Source organism: Myotis davidii, unplaced genomic scaffold (assembly GCF_000327345.1).
Source record: "Myotis davidii unplaced genomic scaffold, ASM32734v1 scaffold143, whole genome shotgun sequence".
Taxonomy (NCBI): Eukaryota; Metazoa; Chordata; class Mammalia; order Chiroptera; family Vespertilionidae; genus Myotis; species Myotis davidii.
Window position 1 is genome coordinate 6,717,241 of NW_006294876.1, and position 18,417 is coordinate 6,735,657.

General features: G+C 41.6%; 1 protein-coding gene across 1 annotated transcript in view; it reads left to right on the plus strand.

Annotated features, from left to right (window-relative positions):
- The window catches only part of SEMA5A (semaphorin 5A), a 296,373-nt gene that overhangs the window by 235,901 nt on the left and 42,055 nt on the right, over positions 1-18,417 (plus strand). The window contains exons 12-14 of the mRNA XM_015567657.1: positions 4,869-4,986; positions 9,095-9,276; positions 13,055-13,198. Of these exons, the coding sequence (XP_015423143.1) occupies positions 4,869-4,986; positions 9,095-9,276; positions 13,055-13,198 (444 nt within the window). The remainder of the gene's footprint in view (positions 1-4,868; positions 4,987-9,094; positions 9,277-13,054; positions 13,199-18,417) is intronic.

Sequence of the window (18,417 nt, forward strand, 5' to 3'; positions counted from 1 at the left end):
AGAGAGAACTTAGGGACAGGACTTAGAAGACAGAACTCTAGAGACAGAACTTAGAACCTACAGACAGAACTTAGACAGAACTTAGAAGAATCTAGAGAGGCAGAACTGAGAAACAGACCCGAGAGACAGAACCAAGAGACTCAGAACCTACACAGAACCTAGAGACAGAAGAACTTCGCTGGAAAGAACATGACAAAAGATCCTGGACAGAGCCTGTCTACAGAACTTGCGTGGAGAACCTAGAGACAGAACCTGGCTACAGAACCTGGTGACCGAACTTGGCTGGAGAACCTAGCGAGAGAACATGGCTACAGAACCTGGCTGGAGAACCTGGAGAACGTGGCTGGAGAACCTAGCAAGAGAACATGGACACAGAACTTGGCTGGAGATTGTGGCTAGAGATCCTGGCAAGGCTGCTGATCAACTGAACGCTGTCTCCGTGTCATTCCCTCTTCGCCGACTCCGTCCACACCTTTGGGGACCCCTGGACCTGCTGGGGTTGGACCCCAGCATAAAATCACATATTATCTCCATTTTTCAAATGAAGAAATAGTGGCTTCGATTTTTGGTGTCCTGCTCAAGGTCACGTGGCTCTGGTGACATGAGGCCCAGGTTCAGAGCTGGGAGTTGCTACACCTATGGCCCAGGCTTCATCTTTGGTTCTCTGCCTCTTTCCTCTCTTCTTTTATAAAAAGAAATTATTATTGATTTCAGAGAGGAAGGGGAAGGGAGAGAGAGAGAGAGAGAGAGAGAGAGAGAGAGAGAGAGAGAGAGAAATATTAATGATGAGAGAGAATCACTGATTGGCTGCCTCCTGCATGCCCCCCACTGGGGACTGAGCCTGCAGCCTGGGCATGCGCCCTGACCTGCTATTTACTTTATAACCTAAAGAGAAAACCTCAGTTCTTGTGGAACAGTAAAACCCCTTTATAGAGAAGAGTAGTGATATAAAACATTAGCCAAAAGATTGGAAACCCTTGGGCCTTAGGTGTTTGTTTTGTTTGTGTTTTATTATAAAAACTAACTGGGAAGAGGAGCAAAGCCAAAAACTGGATGAATCATAGCCTATAAATAAAACAGAAGGCACATGCCTTTTAAATGTTGCTTTATAAAACTGGGGTGTATGTGTGTGGATGAAACCATTAAAATAAGGAGCTTGGCTCTATTGGGGCATTAGTATCTAATTATCCTTAATCCAGTCAACCTGTACTAGTTATCATTTAGTTAAAGAAACTAAATGATAGTTTCATTATTAAGAAAATTAGTATGGCCGAAACCGGTTTGGCTCAGTGGATAGAGCGTCGGCCTGCGGACTGAAAGGTCCCGGATTCGATTCCGGTCAAGGGCATGTACCTGGGTTGCGGGCACATCCCCAGTAGGAGATGTGCAGGAGGCAGCTGATCGATGTTCCTCTCTCATCGATATTTCTAACTCTCTATCTCTCTCCCTTCCTCTCTGTAAAAAATCAATAAAATATATAAAAAAGAAAAAAAAAGAAAATTAGTATGGAAATTAACACATGGCTTGGAAGGGAAAATTTTTAAAAGGTGGAATTAATTGGTTGGCACTGTTATTAATTACATATTATCTAAAGACTGCATCTGCCCGATGGGAGAAATATACACCTACAGAAAGACATTGCAGGATCCCCACATGTCCCCAGCAAGACAACCTTGGCCATTCAGGTATGAATCACATAAGCATTCAGAAAGACATTTTGACATGTACTCATTTTACAAACTATTCTCCCTTTCATATGAATTTAATATTTTTCAAATCTCAACGTCTTGAGTTCTTGTTTGTGTTGGCATTGGTGTGGCCTCTAAGACTGTCCGTTTTCCTTAGTTAACTCATTGCTAGTATATTTATTGAACTTAATATGTGCCAAGCACCAAGCCAGGCCCTGAGTGGATGATGACAAATGAGGCAGCCCTGGCCCTGTCATGGGGCTCAGAATCTAATGAGAAATTCTGGCATAAATAAAATCTCCAGAATATCTATTGTTGATTTGAGCCAACGGGCCTTGGAGTTACCTTAGAGTTTATCCCCAGATCAATTTATCATTACAGCTGATCTCAGATGGACTACATGAGGACCTAATCGCTGAGCCTGACATCCCTGTCCAATTACTTTTACAGTTGTCTTGGAATCACTCCCAGTGTTCCAGTCCCAAATTTCCAATAGTGAGGGAATGAATCAACAAGTTATGATATACGTATTCAGTCAATTATTCGCTTAGTGGGTTATTCTGAAGCCATTAAATGATGGCTATGAAGACATCTGTGACGTGATAGTAATTGGAAAAAGGAACCCATTATGTGTATGTCAACATTACAACTGTTTAAAAAGTAGAAAGGGGAAAGACAAAGTGCATTCAAACCAGGCTCATTACGATTGTGAAGAGCGCCTTGTATAGGGGTCTAAGGTGGGCTGGGGCTGGAACCCAGTGTCTTCTAGCAAAGTCACAGTAAATCCGCGGGCCCAGGGGAGGCTAGAAGAGGAATGGATAAAATGTGTAGAAGGTGCACTTGACTTGTGGATTCAGAAACAGAAGGCATGCTAATGTTCTGTAATAGGGAGAAATGTAGGTGTTGTGGGGCCTGAAGCTTATACCATTTGGGGACGGTTCTCACTCAAGAAAAGAATATCAAATTATAAGTGTGAAATGACTGGGTTTAATTGCGGTGCCTTAAAGGGCCTCATGAACTGAAGAAATAAAAACTTCAGGAAGTAAAGCTGCTTTGGCTTCATTGTAAATCCACCTCTGGCAATGATACAAACATACATTTTGATCCAGGTGGACAATAAAAGCAAATAAAATGTAAGTGCCATCTTGTAGAGATGCCACGGCTGCCCCTGCCTCTGCTATGCCCACTCTCTTCCCCTACAGCCATGGTTGGGGTGCTTTAATTTTTTTTTTCTTATCCTCTTTGGCCAAAATGTTTATTTATATTATCTAGGGGCCCAGTGCATGAATTCGTGCATCTTGTAAGGAACTGTGGGCCCTGAGCCTGTGGTGTGCACAGGGGTGGGTCTCCGCCCATCCTTCATGCCCCTGCCTGGCCCCTCCCACTGAAGCCCTAGGTCCCCTCTCCGCCAGCAGCTCCTCTCCCAGCACGGAGCAATTGGGGCCGGCACCATCAGCAGGTGCGAGTGGTGGCTGCTGCCGCAGCTGATGCCCACCATATTCCTCACTCTGCTGCCTGCTGCCAACGCCTTCCATATTCCACACACGCCCCCTAGTGGTCTGTGGGGGGAGGTGAAGCCCTGAGCGGTGATGGGACCAGCAGCTGCCGCTCGCACCCAATGACAGCACTGAGTGATTGAAGCTGGTGCTGGGTGCCAGCAGCAGGTGTGAGCGGCAGGCGGGACCACAGCCCACAGGAGCAAAGAATTTTCAGTAACCACCAGAGGCTAGCCTTGATGACAGCAACTGGTGCCCCGCCTTGGTCTGGTGCCCCTGCTCACCTGCTCCATCATCCTGCCGCAGCTGATGCCCACCATATTCCTCACTCTGCTGCCTGCTGCCAACGCCTTCCATATTCCACACACGCCCCCTAGTGGTCAGTGCACGTCATAGTGACTGGTTGTTCGGCTGTTCCACCATTTGGTGTATTTGCATATTAGGGTTTTATATAGAGAGATTATTTAATCATATTATATTATTGATTGTTATTACAATGGAGAATATGTTTTTAAGAAGAAGGTGTACTAAAAATATTCCATAGTCCTTCCAGCAGTGTAGGTTCTTAGCTCTCCTTAGTGTTTCTTAGCTCTCCTTAGCTCTGCATTAGACAGCCAGCAGTTTTGCTCAGTTTCCTAAGGAGCAGAGCACATGAACAAGAGCAGTTTGACTTTGTTTTCCTGTGGTTTTTTCTTTGCAATTGGCTGTGGTATTTATCGCATAATTGCTTAATGTTTTTCACCTTTACTAAAAACTAAGTTCTCTAAGAACAGCGACTATGCCTGTTTTTGCCAGGTTGTGCATGAACTCCGTCACTGGAGCAAAGTCAAAATAAAATATCCACTGTCCACAATACTTCTGAATAATATGTAGAATATTTCAGACAGCTATATTAAACTATTGTTAAACTGATATTTTGTATCCATTTTAAGCCATAGTACTGAAAAGGAAGACATACTCATTTTATTAAATTTGAACTAACCACATTGCAGGGTTTGGGGTGTATTTGCTTGTCCTTGGGCCAATTTTATAAATTTTGTGTCTGTTTTCTTCGCTGTTTCATCAATACCTCCCTTGTTGGAGTTTTTTAGGTGTCTAAATGACATAAGAACCTGTTATACCACAATAGGTGTTCAACAAATAATGTCTTTTACTGAGGTGTTGATGATAGTGATGATGATGATAAAGATAGTGGTGGTGATGATGATTATGATGATCATAAAAATGATAACAATAATACCTCCCTATAAAAGATGTGTCTAAATGGGATAATTTGACATATCACAGTAGGTTTTCAACAAAGAATACCTATTATTAAGGGGATGCTGGTGGTCATGGTAATGGTGGTGGTGGTGATAGCAACAACTAGTGTTTTTGAGCATTGCAAAAGTCCAACTTTAGCTCTGTTGATAACACCAAAAGGCTCACATTGGTGCAGATAGTCATTTCGTTGTCTGCCCTCTATCTTAGAAAAAAATGCAGGTGTTTCAATGAAAATCAGTTATTTAATTTTAGTTGGATACTTGCAAGTGTGTACAGATAGCTATGTTCTCTCATGTGCAGACTGAAACTTTGTTTTGCGTAACTAGTTCCCATGTGAAGTTAGAAGAGTTAGGCTTGCCTTAGTCTGCATCTTTGTTTAGTTAAGCTGCCTCTCTGTTGATCCTTGGGTGTGTGTTTGCAGTGCCTGCATCGGGGCCCAGGATCCTTACTGTGGCTGGGATGTGGTGATGAAGAAGTGCACCAGCCTGGAGGAGAGCCTGAGCATGACTCAGTGGGAGCAGCCCCTCTCCACTTGTCCTGTAAGTGTCTGCGCTCTTGGGCCTCTGAGCACCCTGTCCTCAGTCACCTCGCTGTCCTCAGTCACTATCCAGCACTTTAATGACGTCCATGCATTTTTATCTTAGACCCTTTCCTGCACACCCTGTCTGTGCTCTCTTAACTTATTCAGCTCTCCCCTTGCATGAGAGCCACATGGGATACTGGCATTAGCTTTTTGTCTGTTTTGATGAGAAGTATCTTAGAGGAAACAGTGCTGGTTTGAAAAATGGGGTGTAATATCTCCGTTTTAGTCTTGGATTTTTATCTCCAGAGTTTGGTGTGAACCATTGTACCCTTTGTAGCATTAATAAAATAGTACCTTCCACACCCATCAATTTCCCTTGGGAGCTATAGTTCCAGAAGCCAAGATAAGTAGAGCTTTTAAAAGAATGAACTAAAGGCTATTACCATAGAGCCCCATGTGGGACAGTCTTGTAGATCCTGCTCAGGGTCACAGCAAGGTCTGGGAGACACAGCCTAATGTACATTCCCACAGTGAATTCTGCAGAATGAAGAGCAGCTCACTTGCATTTGGAGTCAGACTCTGAATCCAAGAAAACCGATTCCACATTTTCTATTGTTAGTATATTTATTTGGGTCCTCACTTCTAAGAACCAGCTGCTTTTTTTTTATCTGTCTCTTTTCTCTCAGGGAATATGATTAACAGCTATTAGCTTCCACACATTTGCAAATTTATTAAGTTACTTGCTGTCATGTAACTGCTGTTCTCTGTGACTGTCAGCTCTGGCATTCCTCTGTGAGACAGGGCTGAGAAGAGAAGCGCCACATTCGTTATTTGAAATCAGTGCTGTTGCTTCAATACAGAACTGCCTGAGGCATGTGAACTTTGGGTCTGCATCCTGTCAAGGAAATTGCTAAGCCTCTTATTTAAACCTGTGTGCATTAAGACTGTCCTTCCATTTGTAAGTGGGAAAACAGACAGAGTGACAAGTCGAAGGCCAGAGCCATGAAAACCAGTGTCCTTCCCCAAGTGTTGGCACGAGATGAATGTATAACTTCATCTGGGCTTCAAGCAGATCTTTGCAAGAGGGTTAGCTGATAGTCCTTTGGGTGATAGCTTCAGGTCTCTGATTTTCAAAGCAACTTTTTCTGCAGTGTTTCTTGAAAGAAGTCCCTTTTCATTTCTGAACAACTCTCAAGAAGCACAATGGTATTCACCTTCCTTTTTTTAAAATCCTCACTGAGATTATGGTTTTATTGATTTTAGAGAGTGAAAGAGAGAGAAATATCAATGTGAGGGAGAAACATTGATCTGTTGCCTCCCATTAGCACCACTATCAGGCATCAAACCTGCAACCTAGCTATGTACCCTGACCAGGAGTCGAACCTGGGACCTTCTAGTGCTTGAGACGATGCTCCAACCAACTGAGCCACCCAGCAAGGGTCAGAGAAAGCAACACGGATTCTCTGAAATGCCATTCTAATGTACTATGTGTACTTTACAAGAATCAGCACACCTTCTTCTAGATATTTGACCTTGACATTTTAATGATAGATAGCAATTCTTTTGTTGCTGTTCTTAATCCTGACCACAGGATATTTTTTCCATTGATTTTTCTTTTTTTTAAAGAGAGAGTGAAAAGGAGGGGGAGACACAGAAAGGGAGAACCACTGACGTGAGAGAGACACACCTATTGGTTGCCTCGCACACTTGCCCAAACTGCAACCGAGGTGCATGCCCTTGACCAGAATCAAACACATATCCTACAGTCTGAGGGCCAGTGCTCTAACCACTGAGCAGAACTGGCAAGGGCAATAGCAGTTCTTCTTAAGCAATAAGGCCATCAGTTTGGGACTCATGGTGGTTTTATTGACTATCTGAGGCATGCTTACTTGTGTAACGGAAAATACACCGGCTGCCACTTGGTTTATGACAAATATGTGTCCGGTATATTTCTACAGTAAGAAAACAGAGATGAGCCCAGCTGGTGTGGCTCAGTAGTTGTGTGTCGACTCATGAACCAGGAGATCATAGATTATATTTCCATTCCCAATCAGGTCACATCCCCGGGTTGTGAGCTTGATCCCCAGTAGGGGGAGTGCAGGAGGCAGCCTATCAATGATTCTCTCTCATCATTCATGTTTCTCTCTCTCTCTCTCTCTCTCTCTCTCCCCCCCCCCCACTTCCTCTCTCTAAAATCAATTGAAAAGCAACAACATAAAAAGAAATGGAGTTGATCCAATATTTAAGAAATGATGAGAGGGTTGTTACTAAAGTTGTCAGTGCTACTGAGAGGAACATTTTTGTTATAAACTCAGGAAAGGAGGAGGGTGACGTACATCTGCCCTGGGGTTGGAGCTGTCCCTCCACCTCCTCTGTTGTAAAATTATACCTGAGATGTAATTGCTGATTCACTGTCCAGAAAACACGTAACAAGGTCCTTTATTTTTTTCTTGTTTGAGGTGATTTTCTTATATAAAACCATCCCTATCATCTCACCCTATATAATGTGTCATAATCAAGATATACTTTTAATAAGTTAACAATATGGAAAGCATCTAACAACAGAGAACAAATTATGTCATTGAGCAATAACCAGGAAATAAAACAATGTATTTTCTCATATATGAAGGCTACCATGTAGAAAAATGAGAAGTTTTGAATAACCCAACTACTATTTTAATTATGTATTCTTTTCTAACAATCTATTTCTTAGAAAGAAATGAACTAGATGAAAATTATTAACATTTATTTAGAGCAGTCTTTGAGAGGTATTTTGAAAGTCTATTAAAAATGTAATTTGCTTTTATGTTATTTTTTAGTTTTGACTGAAATGGAAGAAAAGCTTAATTTTACTTGCCAAATCTACCATATTTCATCATTTCTGATATGTCATTGATCATGAAGTATACTACTATTTTATAAGAAAAAAATGGATTGCAAGTTGCCAACTGATTTCAGAAATGTAAACATACATAAAATCTTTTAATCAGAAAAGTACATTTCTTTGTTTATCTACATATATTTAGCCCAATGAAATTAAGCTTTATAAGCTGAGGAATTTTTAAATGAGACCAGTGCATCTTATATCCAGTTGAATAATGAGAGGAGGTCCTGTTCCATGGAGCTCAAGGTTAGAGGGGTGATGAATGTGCTGAGATTGATACCACACCCTCTGGGGAACCTACCTTGTAAGTCTTCACAAACCTTGGACAAACAGCAGCTGAGTTAGTTTTCCAGCCACGCCTCAGGCATAGGCTGCCATTTGCTGCTTAGAACCTCTGTTTTCCAGAGAGATCAAGTTGCCAATGGGACCCCAGAACCTTCCCAGGCACTTAGCATCTTAAGACCCATTTTTCCACCTCACAATCCCTATTTAAAAATGTTCATAAATTTCTGTTGTCCAGGAGATAGGAGAATAGTTGACTAACTATTGACTACAGTTCTGTGTGTTTATATAAATGTGATTAAAACATTGTTCTCAGTTTAATAGATTTGAACTGCTTGAGCAAGATCTAAATCGCCATATCTAGCATGATTTGAAAAACATGTACGTATGTCCTGCATGACCTGTAATGTCGCTTAACAAGAATCTACCTGGGCTTTATGCGTGAATACTGTCCACATCCTTTGTGCCTCCTGGGGAGAGGAGGCATCCATGCCAGGGTTGTGTAGACACTAGAAGCCATGCCCTTGAACAGGCTATGCCCCAGCCAGGGTGGCTAATCTATATACAAATGCAGCAGAATTGTCCATCTGTGGTTTTTCACTGCAATTCTTCTTGTTCCTTGGTCTTCTCATGTTAGTGGATAATTCTGCCATCACCTGATGGTCAAGTTATTAGCACCCTGAAAATTCCCTCCCCTCCTCCTGCTCCTCTCTCTTCTTTTCCTCCTCCATTTCCTTCTTCTCCTCTTCTGCCTTCTTTCCCCTCCCCCACTGCCTCCATCATCATCCTCACCGATGACTTCTGATGCTTTACTTTGAATTATTCCCCCCGTTCATCCATTTTGATTATAATATAAAATACTCTAAGTGGGTTCTGATTGTCTTGTAAGAGCTTTAATGTTTTCTTTATGTTTGCAGCCTTAACCCTTTCTGACATCCTTCTTGTATCTGCTTCCTAGACGAGGAATCTCACGGTGGATGGGCACTTCGGTGCGTGGTCCCCGTGGACGCCCTGCACGCACACGGATGGCAGCGCCGTGGGAACCTGCCTCTGTCGCACCCGCGCTTGCGACAGCCCGGCCCCCCAGTGTGGCGGCTGGCAGTGCACGGGCCCCCGCATGGAGATCACCAACTGCTCCAGGTGCGTGGCTCCCAGCCCTCAGGCCTGCTTTCACGTGTGAACTCTGACTGCAGAGGAGTTTGGGAAATTATTCCTAATGTGTATCTTCCTGCCTCAAGGGATAGGCAGAAAAAGACAGAGACACTTATCACTTCAAAACTGCGTTGTCTGTGGAAGGAGATTTTAAACTCTAAAGTAGATTATAAATCTGATCCTGTTCTTGTTTCCCTCATTAGATTAAGAAAAACATTGCTAGCCGAAACCAGTTTGGCTCAGTGGATAGAGCGTCAGCCTGCGGACTGAAAGGTCCCAGGTTCGATTCCAGTCGAGGGCATGTACCTGGGTTGCGGGCACATCCCCAGTGGGAAATGTGCAGGAGGCAGCTGATCGATGTTTCTCTCTCATCGATGTTTCTAACTCTCTATCTCTCTCCCTTCCTCTCTGTAAAAAATCAATAAAATATATTTTTAAAAAAAATTTAAAGAAAAAGAAAAGAAAAACATTGCTCATGTGCACAATATTATTGGCTTGTTTGAGGGAAACGTCCATGTCAATGACAGTCTTTTTCTGGAATATTAGACTAGTTGTCCCTTATTAGACAACAGGGTCTGGTTCGGTCCATTTGCTATGGGCTGGCCAATCTACTTGGCTCTTCACAACTGTCTCTTTCTGTTGACAGCATCAGGGACCCCCAGTGGTTACAAGGGAGAGTTGTAGGCCCTGCCCTTCTAACCTTGCCATTAGGTGGTTCCTGAGAATAAAAGCAAGTCTCAGGTCAAAGTTAGGCAGACACATGAAACGGTGATATGGCTGTTCTTGTAAACAGGGGGCCCAGGTCCCTGTCCCTCAGGCCTGCTAACATGCACACCTAGGAGAGCTTCACACAATGCAGATGTGATGCTCTGGCAGCTGGTCAGCCAACCTCCTAGGTGAACCAGGGGAAGGCACTCTGTTATCATGGATATCGCACATTTTAACTAATAATTACTTCACATTGAAAAATGAGATTTTATTGGAATTCCATTCCTTAATGCCATTGTTTTTAATTCCCAATTATTGTTCCTATTCAGGCATGAATGCACCTGAATCGGACAGGGCTTTACACCAATTCCATCTTTATGTTTTATTTTTCTAGTTCTAAGTTTGGATGGATCTTACTTACATAAGTGGTTGGAAATGTAAGGTCAGCACTGTCACTCACTTCCCTGGGTTTTTTTCAAAATTATCTGCCAAAATCATGATAAGCTCACATCAAATACTTTTGTAATGTCCTGTATTAGTTAATACACTGTTTATGCTGGCCTTTGATTTTGTTGGAAGTAAAACACTGGAAACCACCTAATTTGCAAATGGAATTTTTTGCTTAGTCAGTATAGTCAAATACTTTTCAATTTGTGCAAAGTACATCAAAGAGCCTTTAAGACGACCATTCAAATGATTCTAAATTCAATCTGTTATTCTTATGTATAGGCACCTTGTTTAACCCAACATACTCAAAAAGTGTTTGAAAATTCGAAATGTTGCTAATTTAATACATTTTACAGGTATAATATTTTTGGTTATATGCTTTATCTCATCACATTTAAATATGTTTTCTCAAAACCTTGGAGCAGCAGGATGAAAGACATTCAATTTATGAAAGAAATCCACAGTATAAATTAATTAATTAAGCCAGACTTTACTGTTAAACCAGGGCCAAGTCAGACTTACTATTGATTGGGGAAATATGGTTTTATTTTATCATTAAAATGAACATTTGAATGTACATCCTTATGATATTATGTCACTTCTGAATTCTAATTCTTATCAGGGAGGGAATAGAGGGAGGGGGGAAAGGGAAAGATGATTGATTGATTATAAAATATAACTAGGTAATTAAAAGGTTGGAGATCAAGGTAAAGCCACAAGCCTTGACAGGAGTTTGTCATCTAAATGCATTGAGTCTCTGCAGCCTTCCAGTTGTCTAACCTATGCCTTCCCTTATGGAACTTCAGGAACAAAACCTGTGTTTTTCCTGAGATGGTCAGGAGTGCCGCTGTGACACGAGATTTGTGTTCAGGACCAATAAAGGACTTTACTGTTCTCAGGGGAAATCCATAGCTGGGACGGCCCTTGATGGGTTAGACGACCCGTGGTGGGCTAGATCCTCTCAGCTGAGCAATAGCCACCAAGCCTCTCAGCAGCTGGAAGAAGGCAAGCTCAGTCCTCAGGGCACCTGTGTGGAGACCGTCCGCTGCTATGTGGCAGTAGCTGAGATGCCGGGAGCCGGTCCATCCTTGCTGTTTCAAGGGACCTGACATATATGGCATACTGTTCTTAATATATTTGCTCACCTTCTTGGCACTATGTGTTTTAACCAAGGTCACCTCTCCGAGAAAGGTTGTTTCCCCAGGTAGGGATTTTCCCCTGAAGTTAGGGAGGGAATAAAACCTCTTAACTGCCAGGTGGGTAATTAATCACTTTAACTATGAACAATCATGCTTAAGTACATAATCTTTACTCCCTGGAATGGAGATTTTCTAACCTATAGTTTTCTTTCAACATTCCTTTACCTCAACTCTTCTCATGAAGCTTATAAAAGAACCTGATAGGCTTCTTTTCACTATGATATTATAAATGTTCTGCATATACACTCCTTCCTCTGGACAGCTGCATCAGGGGAGATCTTACTAGTATCTGACAGTTGGAGACCCGTTTCCAGATCAATTCAATCAGAATTTCTAAGGTCAGTCCTAGGCTCTGCATTTTTATCTCCGTGTCATTCCTTCTTCGCCGACTCCATCCACACCTTTGGGGACCCCTGGACCTGCTGGGGTTGGACCCCAGCACTGAGAGAGAAGCCAAATCCAAGTCCAAAGGCTCTCTGCTCTGTAGGATATCTGAGCGCCCAATGCCCAGCTCTGTAAGATTCAATACTGGGTAACCCGGAGGTGTGCTCAAACAGCTTGATCCATTGAGTAGGTTCCAAGTCTTCTGCTTAATGTTCTGTTGTTGCTGTTGGTTTGATTTTCTTTTACAGCTATACTCAATTATCTCCTCCGTCCCCGGCACCTGTGGCACCATGACCACAGTAGAATTTTATATTTTATAAAATCATCTTATTTTTATCTTTTACTATCTCTACCTTATTGCCTATCCATATATAAATTAAAAATTCAGATAAACACAATTTGCAGTCTTTATATTCTTTATTTTTGTCAAATTATAAGAAAATAGCCAAGAATCTGAATTTAAAATAGCCTTCATTCATTTTTAATAAAGTTTGTTTTAAATGTTACTGTGTCCTATATCAATATGAATGCTACCAAGAGAATTACTGATTTTCATTGATCTTAAAAGTAAGCATTATGTATAGGTTTAGATAATTATTTTGTTTATATATGTACTTTAAATTATAACTGAAATAACACAAGTCAAGTGAAAGTATACATCCTAGAGATTTGGGGATTCATCTCTAATTGCTTTTCAATGAATTAACATTGCTTTTTAGATTTACTTTTTCAAAGTTAAAGTTTCTTAATAGTTTCTAATACAGCCCATTTTGAATTCTTTATAGTGAGCTTAAAATGTCACTCTTAAATTTCTTACCCAGACTCTGACATCTGATACCAGGGAGAAAAAACTCAGTAACAGATCCCCAGGATGCAGTACCTTCAGTCCCATGGCCCGGGTTCCCTTTCTCCTCCCACCCCGTAGTCGGTGGTCCATGTGGGGGAGCACCTGTATTGGGAGGTGGGTGCAGACTGGGATGGACTCTGAGCCAGTATGACTCAGTGACCGCATTGCTTCTTCCCCCCAGGAATGGAGGCTGGACCCCCTGGACCTCCTGGTCTCCCTGCAGCACCACCTGTGGGATCGGCTTCCAGGTGCGCCAGCGGTCCTGCAGCAACCCCACGCCCCGGCACGGGGGCAGGGTGTGCGTGGGACAGAACCGAGAGGAAAGGTACGTACCACTCTGCCCAGCATCGCCGTCCTCACACTTACTGTCATTCTGGTGCGGTCTGTTCCCTGCGGCTTTAGTTTTGGATCCAGCTTAGCTTATCTGTAGCATCCCTTTCTGTTGAGCTGAACTGTCCTCTGCTTTTCCTGACATCCTTAAATGTGGACCAAAACCTCGTGTTGACAGCTTCCCTGGGCTGCTGTGGTCCTTGTGTGGTTCTCTCCACTGAGCAATTCCCAACGGGGTAGAGCTCCAGGGATAGTGGGCACCCTGCCCCTGTCTGTGCTGGGCTCCCTGGGGGCTCAGCAAGTGAGTTTGCTGGAGGAAGCTTGCGTTTGTTGGAATCCAGCTGTCCCAGTCTCAATACCCACAGTTCCATGTAGGAGCAAAGGCGGTCCTGGGTCCAGATGTACTGGCCAGATGAAGTGAAGTTCTCCTTCAAAACTACCCTAAGCAGCTGGAGCATAGGTGGGGACATAGTCAAGGTTTTGGTTATATCTGTAACTAGTACACAGTCTTCTATTAACGGATACCCTCGCTGCAGCTACGGTAGGACCCAGGGTGGGACATTCTTTCCCGTGTGTATTTTAAGCTTTCAGCATGTCCTGGGGACATTTCAGTTCAATCTTGCATTTAACAGTTTGTTGGTTTTTATAGAATCAGACATTTGATTTTGCCTCATAAAATCTACAGTTGTGGTATTTCATTCTCTCTTGCATATTTAAAGTACATTTCCGTTTATGGTCGTTGGAGAATATCCAAGTAGGTAATTTTCACATCACTTTCAGGGTTCTTACTCTGCCATACTCCCATAAACTTATTGTATTAGTCCCATGTGAAAGAAAATGACTTTCAATACCTTTTAATTAAAATGTAGTAAGGCTTGTATCTAGTGATATGGATTCACTGGGAGCCTCATAAAATACTGTGTGCAGTCATTTGTTATGTGGTAAATATTTATGTAGACAATGTAATATTTATATATTATACTTACATAAAGTCTTACTATACAGATAATCCTCTACTATATATTTATTACAACTCAAAACAACCAGACAAAATCATATTTTCTTTCTTCACTGTGTTCCTAAATTACCAATTAAGATTTTATTCCTTTCAACTATGAGGAACATGAAAAATGATTTCTACAATGCAGGGTTGGTCATTTTGTAAGTAGTTCCCCCAAGATACTTGGGAAAGTATATCATTTCTGAGCTAACATTAATTGGTGAGAAAGCTGATTATGGGAGAGCAGTCTCCCTGCTATTTCTAAGCCCGGTAAGGTTTAAATTTGGTTGATAGTTGCCGAAACCAGTTTGGCTCAGTAGATAGAGCATCGGCCTGCGGACTGAAAGGTCCTGGGTTCGATTCTGGTCAAGGGCATGTACCTGGGTTGTGGGCACATCCCCAGTAGGAGATGTGCAGGAGGCAGCTGATCGATGTTTCTAACTCTCTATCTCTCTTCCTTCTGCTCTATAAAAAATCAATAATATATATATTTTTTAAAAAGTTTGGTTAATAGTAAGCCAGTCAGAGAAAGACAAATACCATATGACCTCACATATATGTGGAATCTAATGAAAAAAATAACCTGACAAACAAAAATAGAAACAGAGATATAAATACCTGGAATAGAATGACAGCTTGACAGCTGTCACAGGGAAGGGTGGTTGGGGGACTGGATGAAAGAAGGTGAAGGGATTAAGCAAAACACACACACACGCACACACACACACACACACACAACACATAGACACAGACCACAGTGTAGTAATAGCCAGAGGGAAAAGGGGGTAGAAGGGTAAGTGGAGGTGGGCAAAGGGGGATCATATGGGGATGGAAAGACTTTGCTTGTGGCAATGGGTACATGATACAGTGTTCAGATGATATTTTATTGAGTTGTACACTTGAAACCTGTATGGTTTTGTGAACTAATGTCACCCCAATAAATTCCATTTTAAAAATGCTATATATTGTCATAGAATACAGTCCACTCAGGTAAAGTCACCTTTATCTGTGTGAAACTACTGTTAGAATCACAGCACCTCCACACATTCCACACCTGTGGTCACCTTTCCTGGGCTGAGCAACCAGGAAGCAAGAAGCTGTTTAACTCTGGTAAACATATATGTATGTTCAGTACCCATTTACGATTGTTCTTAAAGCTTTGTTTTTAGAAAAAGATCAGAATGGCTATTGTTTGGAGGACTTACATTCAAATGTTCTTTTTTTTTTTCAGAAGAAATGCTCATTTAGGCTAAATGAACATTTGGTTAATGGAGGAAATTTGGATTTAAGTAATAAATGGATGGGTGTTAAGAATAGGGACTATGTAAGATTTTTATAAAATTGAAACCTTCCTATTGAATAGCCTTTCTAGTGGCTTAAAAGAGGTTAATGAAAACCAGAAAAACCAAGAACATGGTATTTCTTTCTTGGTCTTCACAAGCAAATAATTCTTGGTTTGCCATATTCTGTAGGAGGTTGGAGGTCTCCCCACTAAGTAATATAAAGGAATACTATCCATTACAGACATTTTAGAATTAAATTGAAGATTAAAGGAAACCTGGTCTCCATTAGAAGGAACAAAAGACCAAAGGAATAAGCATCTACAACCATTAAAACAGTGATGCTATGTATATTTAAACTCCAACAACCTTAAAGAACTTCTGAGAGACTGCAGCCAATAGACTGATTCTCCCCAAACATGTCCTTATGTTAAATCCAGGCTTAGCGGTAATGATTTTTCACTTGAGACAAAATCTCCCATATGGGGAATAAATCAATGGGAACTTTATTGCAACAAAAATCTCAGAAATATTCGTATCACTTTTTCTGAAGTAATAGATAAAGAAAATATCTAACTTATTTTTTTACATGTACTCTAAAAGGTATGGACACTTTGTTTATATGTTCTAAATTACCCAGAAATGATTTTCACAAGTTCCAGGAACTGTGTAGAAACTTGATTTCCAAAGAAGCCACCAATAAGGATGAAGCCATGGCCATTTGTGAGAATATTGTCCAAAGGCAAATGTCATGATCGGTATTACTTTTCTCCTGCTCTGTAACAACTGTTCCAAAAACTTCAAGGCTTAAAAAACCACATACATTTTTTTTTAAAATTTCTCAGCCTCAGTCACCAGGCAATTCATTATGACTTACCTGGGTTCTCCGCTGGGCCAGACATGCGATCTCATCTTAGGCTCAAGTAGGGAAGGATTTGCTTCCAAGATCACGGTGGTTATTGTCAGCATTCAGTTCCTCGTGGGCTTTCAAACTGAGGACTTTGGTTTCTTATTAGTTGTTAGCCAGAATCTGCCCTCAATTATTTGCCAAATAAGCCTCCTCATCATGGTCACTTACTTCCTCAAATGTAGTAAGGAGGAGTATCTCCTTGCAAGATGGGGTGGGAGAGTCAGGGGACCCAAGGGTATATACACTCCTATATAACGTCACCTCAAGTTGACATGCCATCAGCTTGCATATTCCCTTGGTTGGAAGTAGGTCACATTTCCTGTCTGCACTCAACAGGGGAGCTTACACAGGACATGGATACCAGAACTCAGGGATCATTGCAGTCACCTGAGAGTTTCTGACATACTCTGTAGATTACCAGTCCCTCAGTCATTCACATCCCTTCAACATGCAAAATGCATCTTACCCACTCCCAAGGACCCCTAACATTTTATGCCATTAAATCATTTCACCAAATGCCAGAACTTTTATCATGTAAATCAGGCCCAAATGTGATTCAAGTTCCCTCCATGTGGTTCCTCTCAGCCTGTCAACATGAGGGATAAGTTATCTGTGACCAACGTACCCAACATGCAATGGGGGGACAGGCAGAGGGTACCTGCTATGGACATTTCTGTTGAAAAGGAGGAAATGTAACCACTGTTCCATAGAAATTCTGAAAGCTAGCCAGACAGGTATTGGGAGGTGCCTAGGGGCAAGGGGTGTTCTCAATTAAGTTTCAAGGCCTGGCCATAATTTTCCCTGGTTCATGGCTCTGCCTTCTGGGCTCTCAATTCCACTTCCTGAATCTTCCTTCCTTTAAAAGGTAGCATGTGCTTGCTTCTGGGTGCTTTCATCAGCCTGCTTTCTTCCAGCAGAATTTTGGGTTTTCTAGAGCCTCATTCGATTTGTACTTCCCATGTCCCTTACAATACAAGCTGGTACTTTGCTGAAATAAATTCTGTGAGTCTTTCCTGGACTTCCTTGGTGTTGATTCCACTAAGTAAATCTGCATCCACAGATGTTTGTGAGATGGCCCTGCTCTACCAAATGGGAATCCTGCCAAAATGGCTGAGGGACAACACCCTATCCCTTGCTTGTGATTGACAGGATCTGTGAGACATGTCCTTGCTCTTGACCTCTTGAAAGGACCCTTTGTGTGGCTGAATACTACTCTGATCATTTGATCCTTCTGTGGTTTTAACAAAAGGTTGTAAAGTCACATCCTCAGCCTTTTACTTTGTCAGCCATTTCCAGCATGCTCAGAAGCTTTTTCTTGATTTTAGCATCTTTTGCCCTCGGAGAGACTCAGCATTGCCAAAACTATTCGGCCCTGGTTCCTTCTGTTGTATTAAACTTCCTTCTGTTATGTTGCTCTTATTTCCTTTTTAACTTTTAATGTCATGAAATATATATATATAATAAAATTTGTCACTTAACAATTTTTAAGTGTACAATTCAGTGACATAATTTGCATTGAGAGTATTGTGCTTTGTCACCACCTGTTTCTAAAACTTTTTCATCCTCCCAAACAGAAGTTCTGAAACTATTAAGCAATAACTCTCTATTTCTCCTTCTTTGCAGTCAGTCCCTGGTAACTCATCTATGCTCTGTCCCTATGCATTTGCCTAGTCTAGGTATTTCATATAGATTCATGTGATATCTGCCCTCTTCTATTTGGCTATTTCATTGAACATAATGTTTTCAAGGTTCATCCATGTTGGAGCATGTGTCAGAAGCATATTTCCTTTTTCATGGCTGAATAATATTTGACTGTATGGCTATACCATATTGTATTTATCCATTTACCGATTAGTTGACATTTGGGATATTTCCACATTTTGTTTATTGTAAATAGCACCGTAGTAAACTCTGGCATATGAGTGTCTGTTCAGTTCCTGCTTCATTTCTTGTGTAGACTTATCTTAGAGTAGAATTGCTGGGTCATATGTTAATTATATGTTTAATTTTTGAGGAACTGCAAA